Here is an 8,812-nt window from a genome sequence, read left to right as displayed (position 1 = left end):
TAACAGATAAAAATGAAACGTTTATGAACCCGAAAAAAGTCAAGCCATAAGTTTAAGTAAATGCAATCAACAATACAACAAGAATCGGCTTAATTTTTCAAGGAACTCCTCGACAGAATAAGAGGAGGAAACTCATCAGCTTCGATTTGAAAGCGCATGGATTACTGCTAAGATTTTTGGATTCTTGTGGTAGCTTATCAAAAATGGATGAAGCAGTATATTGCATTCCTTTCTGCACAAGCGTTAAGGAAGTCCGATCCAAATGCTGGTTTGACTTCTGCCGAGTATTAACTGAGTGAAAGCTGCTTATTCTTGGGAATAAACTAATATTGTTAACAAGAAATGACAATACGGAATATATATAATGAGAAGCCAATGTCAAAATACCCAGACTCGTGAGCAGGGGTCGACAAGCAGTTCGTGAGCTTACACCACTTATTGCCCGAAGCGCCCGTTTCTGAGCCAAAAATATCTTTTTAGCCCTTTCTTTACCAGAGTAGCTTATAAGAAACATCGTCTTTCCATAGATGTATTTTGCATCAAACCGATTTTAACTTCTCTTTGCCACTGTTTACTTGAAGCTCCATCCCAGTAGTGACTGTTCCTGACAACAAATGGCAGGAACTAACGCGCGGGAAGAAGGAAACAATTGTTGAGCGTGACTAGTTGCTGCAGTCTTCATTGTGAAGAATGGATGATAAAAACGCGTAAAATACGTAAGTTTTGCACTTTCGTTTACAGTGAAATAATTATCATGTGTTGTGACAATCCTTCCTGCATAAGTACATCATACATTTGACTTGCATAATGATTTCCAGATAAAATCCTTATGTTGCTTCAAAGCAACAGTGGAATTGAGTGGAAATTACGTAATATAATGCCTCGCTTTACAAATCTATTGATGTAGGTGTTTGAAATTTTGCTTTGCAGGTATAAAATCACATTCTAGACACTTTTTAAATATTGCGCCACTATGTCTGGCTTTTTGACTGATGTTGACCTAGAATATGTTATGAATTTACCCGATAATGAGTTCAATCCATACACTGATGTCCCTGATGGGGATATATCAGATGTTGGAGACGAAGATAAAGATGAAACTGTCGAAATTGATGAAAGTTCTCGAGCTATTTCCGAAGTAGCTGTCATGAATTTCATTCAGATGGTGGAATTAGAGAGGAGCAAGAGACAGAATATGCATTTCCAAAGGTAGGGATCACTAACAGAAGTAACAATATTGAGAAAGTACATAAGTATAATTACGTATTTTGGACGTCAATATCTTTAAATTTCAGGCTGATGCAGTCAGGAGTCGTAAACTTATTGATTCTCAGCCAAAATCAGATGTAATCCACAACAAACCAAATGAAGGAGCACCATCTACACGTGAGCAGCAGCAGCAGCAAGTAAAACATAGATGTAAGCGCAGTGATTATCAATTTAGAAAAACTGATTTTGTGGTACAAGGCACAGAATGGAAAGGATCACTTCCACCACCACCAGTAGAGGAAATGACACCTTTGCAATATTATAAAATATTTATGAATAATGACGTATTTGAACTCATTGCTGAGCAGTCCAATATCTTTGCTGTGCAGAAAGATTCAGTTTCTTTGCAGACGAGCAAAAATGAAATGGAGCAGTTTGTTGGTATTTTACTGCACATGGGCATAATCAAAATGCCTTCCAATCATTTATACTGGTCGAATGAGTGTAGGTATTCACCAATAGCTGATGTGAGGAGCAAAACTCGCTTCTTCCAGCTACTGCGGCATTTTCATGTTGTCAATAATCAAGTCTTGCCTGAAGCTAATAGTAATAGTGACAGACTCTTCAAGATTCGCCCACATTTATCTGCATTGCAGTCAACATTGAAGACACTCCCTCCAGAAGAATACCAAGCTGTCGATGAACAGATAATACCATTCAAGGGTAGAAGCGGTTTGAAACAGTACGTAAGAAATAAGCGTCACACGTGGGGCTACAAATCTTTTACGAGAGCTGGTGCTTCAGGCACGATGTATGATTTTGAAATTTATGTTGGCAAAAACACCTGCAGTGATAGAGGATTAGGTTTGTCTGGGGATATTGTTTTGGCATTGACGGAAACATAGCCAGAGAAACAGCATTTCAGAGTGTTTGCTGATAGTTGGTTTTCGTCTATACCATTAGCAATTGCCCTGTAAGAAAGGGGCATTGAATTCTGTGACACTATCAGGAGAGACAGGATGGGAAAATGTCCCTTGAAAACTGAAGTGGAGCTCAAGAAAACTGGACGTGGCTCCTGTGACTGGAGAATGAAGACAACAAACAATGTATCTTTAGTACGCTGGTTTGAGAGAAAATGCATAAATTTCGTGTCAACATATCCTTGTGTTGAGCCCATGGCAACATGTAAACGCTATTCTACATCTGAAAAGAAATTCATTGATGTACCTAGACCTTACATAGTGGAAAAGTACAACAAACATATGGGGGGCGTGGACCTCGCCGACATGTTGATAGAACTATACCGTATCAACTTGAGGTCACGGAAGTGGTATATGCGCATTGTGTACTGGTGTTTGTCTGTAGCAGTTGTCAATGGATGGCTACTCAACTGACGTCATATGGTCCAACGTGGCAAAACCTCAAAGATGTCACTCCTGCAGTTCCAAGCTAATATTGCTGCAGGTCTGCTACTTGCGGGGATATCAGCTTCCCAAAAGAAGAGAGGAAGACCAAGTTCTGAAATGTTGACTAGGACTCCTGCAGCAAAAAGGACTGTATGTGCAGCTCCAGTTATGGATGTGCGTTTTGATGGGTTCGAACACTTTGCAGATATGGTAGAGAAGAAAGGTCGATGTAAAGTTTGCATTAAGTCTACTACACAAATTTTTTGCACCAGGTGTAAAGTGCGTCTGTGTCTCACAGTAAATAAGAAGTGTTTCCACATCTTTCATGGAATATAATAACCTCATGAGGAGAAGATACAACACACACTGTTGTCTGACAAGATACGTGAAAGTAAAACAGTGAAATGTTTGCAGTACAAAAATTTCAAATTTTTACTAATACACAGAGTTGAATTTGTTAATTACTCGAAGGAAAATTACTCATCGCCACATTGTCAATAATAAAAATGCTGTGCATAGACTTCTAAGCTGTAACATGTGATATATAAACCAATATTTTGCTTAAATGAACCCATGCTTATTGAATTTTGTTTCTATGATGTCACTACCTGTAAGAACCACTGTTGCTTAAAAGCTAAGAACCACTGTTGCTTAAAAGCAACATTCAAAAATTTTTGGAATAAAACATATAAAAAAGATTATATCATATTTTACACATATGCACCTAAATAAGTGTAAAAACGAATGCAGATTTTTTTTCTCAAAACTTTGAAATTCAGTAAAGAAAGGGTTAGAATGGAAGGAGTTACCCCAAAATATATTACCAAACGACATAAGCAAATGAAAATAAGCAAAGTAAACTAATTTTCGCGTCGAACGATCACTCACTTGAGATACCGTTCGAATAACAAAAATGGCAGCATTAAGTCTTTGAACAAGATCCTGAACGTGTGCTTTCCACGACAGTTTACTATCCATCTGAACACCTAGAAATTTGAACTGTTCAATTTCACTAACCATACGCCCATTCTGTGAAATTAAAACGTCAGGTGTTGTTGGATTGTGTGTTAGAAACTGTAAAAACTGAGTCTTACTGTGATTTAGCGTTAGTTTATTTTCTACAAGCCAAGAACTTATGTCATGAACTGCACTATTTGAAACCGAGCCAATGTTGCACACAACATCCCTTACTACCAAGCTAGTGTGTCATCAGGAAACAGAAATATTTTAGAGTTACCCGTAACGCTAGTAGGCATATCATTTATATAAATAAGGAACACCGACCCTGGGGCACCCTCCACTTGACCGTATCCCACTCAGACCCCCCCCCCCCCCCCCATCACAGCCATTTTCAACACTGTGAGTAATGACCTTTTGCTGTCTGTTGCTAACGTAAGAGGTGAACCAATTGTGAGCTACTCCCCGTATTCCGTAATGGTCCAACTTCTGGAGCAATATCTTGTGATCAACACAATCAAACGCCTTAGTTAAATCAAAAAATATGCCTAGCATTCGAAACCTTTTATTTAACTCATCCAGTACATCACAGAGGAACGAGAATATAGCATTTTCAGTTGCTAAACGACTTCTCAGGCCGAACTATACATTTGAAATCGCGTGATTTACAATGATAAATTATCCTTACATACACAGTCATTTCAATAGCTTTAGCAAACACTGATGGCATAGAAATAGGTCTAAAACTGTCTACATTATCCCCTTCTCCCTTTTTATAAAGCGGCTTTAATAATGAGTACTTAAGTCGTTCAGGAAACTGACGATTCCTACAGGAAAATTACAAATAGGGCTAAATACAGGGCTAACATGTGCAGCATAGTACTTTAATATTCTGCTAGGCACGCCACCATGTCCATGAGAGTCCTTAGTCTTCAGTGATTTAATTATTGACTCAATCTCCCACTTGTCTGTATCACAGAGGAGTATTTCAGACATCAACTTCGGAAAGGCATTTGCCAAGAGAGTTATATGATTCCCTGTAGAAACTAATTTTTTATTTAATTCATCAGCAATGCTCAGAAAATGGTAGTTAAATACTGTACATATGTCTGATTTATCAGTAACAGAAATATTTTTACTACGAACTGACTTTATATCGTCGACCTTGTGCTGCTGACCAGACACTTTCCTCACAACTGACTGTATTGTTTTAATTTTATCATGTGATTTAGCTATTCTATTTGCATACCACATACTCTTTGCCTCCCTAATAACATTTTAAGCACCTTACAGTACTATAAGTAAAGGGCTACTGTATCTTGATTGTGACTATTTCCATTTTGATATAATTCCCGCTTTGTTCTACATAATATCTTTATCCCACAAGTCAGCCATCCAGGCTGCCTTTTGCTGCTAGTACCCCGTTTAGAACGTTATAATGGAAAGCAAGTCTCAAAGAGGATGAGAATTGTGTTAAGGAAACCATTATATTTGTCATCTACGTTATCGGCACTATAAACATCCTGCCACTCTTGTTCCTTTATGGAGTTTAAAAAACTCTCTACTGCTGTTGTAGAGTGCTTATCCATATACGGCACGTATCTCTATGAACAGTCTGCGTGATGTTGAGTTACTCCATTGAAAACCAAGATCCCACAATCTGACCCTGATAGAATACGTGAAGGACTTGTTTGGACATCAACTTTGTCTCGGTGCTAGAAAGTATAGCACATTGGGCCCATTGTTTTTCTATGTAATCAATGATGTCACTCGGCCTCAGCCCTTATGTCAACAACCACTCACATGTGCCTTTAAGTTATTTTAATACAAGTGTAACTTAGTATCTTAATGTACACAAACCATTCTCTTACGCTGTTTCAAACTGACCACCCCTCCCCATCCTAAGTAGCCCACTTGTGCTCTCCTTAGGGTAAACAGTGACATCACTTTACGCTTTGCAAGTGTAATTTATAACCTAATGTTAACAAGCTGTTCACCAGCACTCTTATCATTTATTTGTCAAAGTCCCGAATCTTTGTAAATCTTGCCCCTTTTCAAGTTATCGCCTGCCTCTTCCCTACCTCTCTTTCTTTCTCCACTCTTCATTTTCCTCTTGGTTGAAAAAACTGGCAGGAAATTCAGATGGGTGCTATCCTGTTAGCTGAATTACTATAATTTAATGACATCAGGGCTGCCCAATGGAATTTTCTGCAAACACTCCAACATATGAAGGGCTTATTTCAATAGTGGTACACCTCCATTTTTGTTCGTTGTGAGATACAGAGTCCTAAAGTTAAATGACCGCTGAAAAATCTGCAGTTGAGATACCAGAAATATTCAAGCATATGACTTCTTGCTAGAGATGAACCTTTCTTTCTGTTTGTTTGGATCATTAATTGCAGAAGCATTAGGCAAAAAAGTGGAAGTAATGGACTCGAACCACTATTGAAATAAGCCCTTCATATGACCACTTTCCATTTCTGTGTTTACAGTTTTTTTGTTATAATTTTATGTCGATTTTCTCCCAGTATTCCAAATAAACACTTCTCATTATTATTAAGTGTACCTAAAGTATTATAATACTTTACATAGACTTAATGATACACTCCTGGAAATGGAAAAAAGAACACATTGACACCGGTGTGTCAGACCCACCATACTTGCTCCGGACACTGCGAGAGGGCTGTACAAGCAATGATCACACGCACGGCACAGCGGACACACCAGGAACCGCGGTGTTGGCCGTCGAATGGCGCTAGCTGCGCAGCATTTGTGCACCGCTGCCGTCAATGTCAGCCAGTTTGCCGTGGCATACGGAGCTCCATCGCAGTCTCTAACACTGGTAGCATGCCGCGACAGCGTGGACGTGAACCGTATGTGCAGTTGACGGACTTTGAGCGAGGGCGTATAGTGGGCATGCGGGAGGCCGGGTGGACGTACCGCCGAATTGCTCAACACGTGGGGTGTGAGGTCTCCACAGTACATCGATGTTGTCGCCAGTGGTCGGCGGAAGGTGCACGTGTCCGTCGACCTGGGACCGGACCGCAGCGACGCACGGATGCACGCCAAGACCGTAGGATCCTACGCAGTGCCGTAGGGGACCGCACCGCCACTTCCCAGCAAATTAGGGACACTGTTGCTCCTGGGGTATCGGCGAGGACCATTCGCAACCGTCTCCATGAAGCTGGGCTACGGTCCCGCACACCGTTAGGCCGTCTTCCGCTCACGCCCCAACATCGTGCAGCCCGCCTCCAGTGGTGTCGCGACAGGCGTGAATGGAGGGACGAATGGAGACGTGTCGTCTTCAGCGATGAGAGTCGCTTCTGCCTTGGTGCCAATGATGGTCGTATGCGTGTTTGGCGCCGTGCAGGTGAGCGCCACAATCAGGACTGCATACGACCGAGGCACACAGGGCCAACACCCGGCATCATGGTGTGGGGAGCGATCTCCTACACTGGCCGTACACCACTGGTGACCGTCGAGGGGACACTGAATAGTGCACGGTACATCCAAACCGTCATCGAATGGAGGGACGAATGGAGACGTGTCGTCTTCAGCGATGAGAGTCGCTTCTGCCTTGGTGCCAACGATGGTCGTATGCGTGTTTGGCGCCGTGCAGGTGAGCGCCACAATCAGGACTGCATACGACCGAGGCACACAGGGCCAACACCCGGCATCATGGTGTGGGGAGCGATCTCCTACACTGGCCGTACACCACTGGTGATCGTCGAGGGGACACTGAATAGTGCACGGTACATCCAAACCGTCATCGAACCCAACGTTCTACCATTCCTAGACCGGCAAGGAAACTTGCTGTTCCAACAGGACAATGCACGTCCGCATGTATCCCGTGCCACCCAACGTGCTCTAGAAGGTGTAAGTCAACTACCCTGGCCAGCAAGATCTCCGGATCTGTCCCCCATTGAGCATGTTTGGGACTGGATGAAGCGTCGTCTCACGCTGTCTGCACGTCCAGCACGAACGCTGGTCCAACTGAGGCGCCAGGTGGAAATGGCATGGCAACCCGTTCCACAGGACTACATCCAGCATCTCTACGATCGTCTCCATGGGAGAATAGCAGCCTGCATTGCTGCGAAAGGTGGATATACACTGTACTAGTGCCGACATTGTGCATGCTCTGTTGCCTGTGTCTATGTGCCTGTGGTTCTGTCAGTGTGATCATGTGATGTATCTGACCCCAGGAATGTGTCAATAAAGTTTCCCCTTCCTGGGACAATGAATTCACAGTGTTCTTATTTCAATTTCCAGGAGTGTATGTTAAAAGATGTACTCACTGCACAGTCAGTAAGTGCCACACGGAACTCTCCACCCTGTGCCAGACGAGTTGCTAAGTGAAGCACCACTCCATTCACCCCATGTCATAGCTGTCGAATTTTCTTAGTGTTAGGAATGTCATGGCTGTCAAATTTTATTAATTTAAAGAGATGTTGTACTGTCGTATTAATGTAACAACTGGTAAGGCTGTGAAGAAACTTTATTAAGAGTAATATCAACACAATGCACAGGCTTTGTGTGGGGAAGCGACGATGTGTGTAGCATAGTGCTAGCAGCAAGAGGAGCAAGTGTAACACTTTCCACGTGCAGAACCAAAGGTGGTCAGAGCACAGCCATGGCCACTGCCCTACAATAACACGCCTGTGTGTAATATTGACCAAACAGCCAAGGCAATAATTCGGACATATCCGAAAGTACAGATACCATCTTCTTATACAGGGTGGTCCATTGATAGTCACCGGGCCAAATATCTCACGAAATAAGAATCGAACGAAGAAACTACAAAGAACGAAACTCGTCTAGCTTGAAGGGGGAAACCAGATGGCGCTATGGTTGGCCCGCTAGATGGCGCTGCCATAGTCAAACGGATATCAACTGCGTTTTTAAAAAAAATAGGAACCCCTATTTTTATTACATATTCGTGTAGTACGTAAAGAAATATGAATGTTTTAGTTGGACCATTTTTTTCGCTTTGTGGTAGATGGAACTGTAATAGTCACAAACATGTGACTCACAATTTTAGACGAACAGTTGGTAACAGGCAGGTTTTTTAAATTAAAATACAGAACTTAGGTACGTTTGAACATTTTATTTTTGTTGTTCCAATGTGATACATGTACATTTGTGAATTTATCATTTCTGAGAACGCATGCTGTTACAGCGTGATTACCTGTAAATACCACATTAATGCAATAAATGCTCAAAATGATGTCCGTCAACCTCAA

At 41.9% G+C, this 8,812-nt stretch overlaps 1 protein-coding gene across 1 annotated transcript; it reads left to right on the top strand.

The window, feature by feature from the left end:
* The first annotated feature begins 973 nt into the window (after positions 1-973).
* On the top strand, positions 974-2,114 carry LOC124803339. The gene is made up of 2 exons (XM_047264524.1): positions 974-1,138; positions 1,296-2,114. The coding sequence occupies exons 1-2, from the start codon at positions 974-976 to the stop codon at positions 2,112-2,114; spliced, it is 984 nt and encodes a 327-aa protein (XP_047120480.1).
* The last annotated feature ends 6,698 nt before the right edge of the window (positions 2,115-8,812 follow it).

This window comes from Schistocerca piceifrons, chromosome 6 (assembly GCF_021461385.2).
Source record: "Schistocerca piceifrons isolate TAMUIC-IGC-003096 chromosome 6, iqSchPice1.1, whole genome shotgun sequence".
NCBI classification, from domain to species: domain Eukaryota; kingdom Metazoa; phylum Arthropoda; class Insecta; order Orthoptera; family Acrididae; genus Schistocerca; species Schistocerca piceifrons.
The sequence above is the reverse complement of the archived record's forward strand: the minus strand, read 5'-3'. Positions and strand labels throughout refer to the sequence as shown.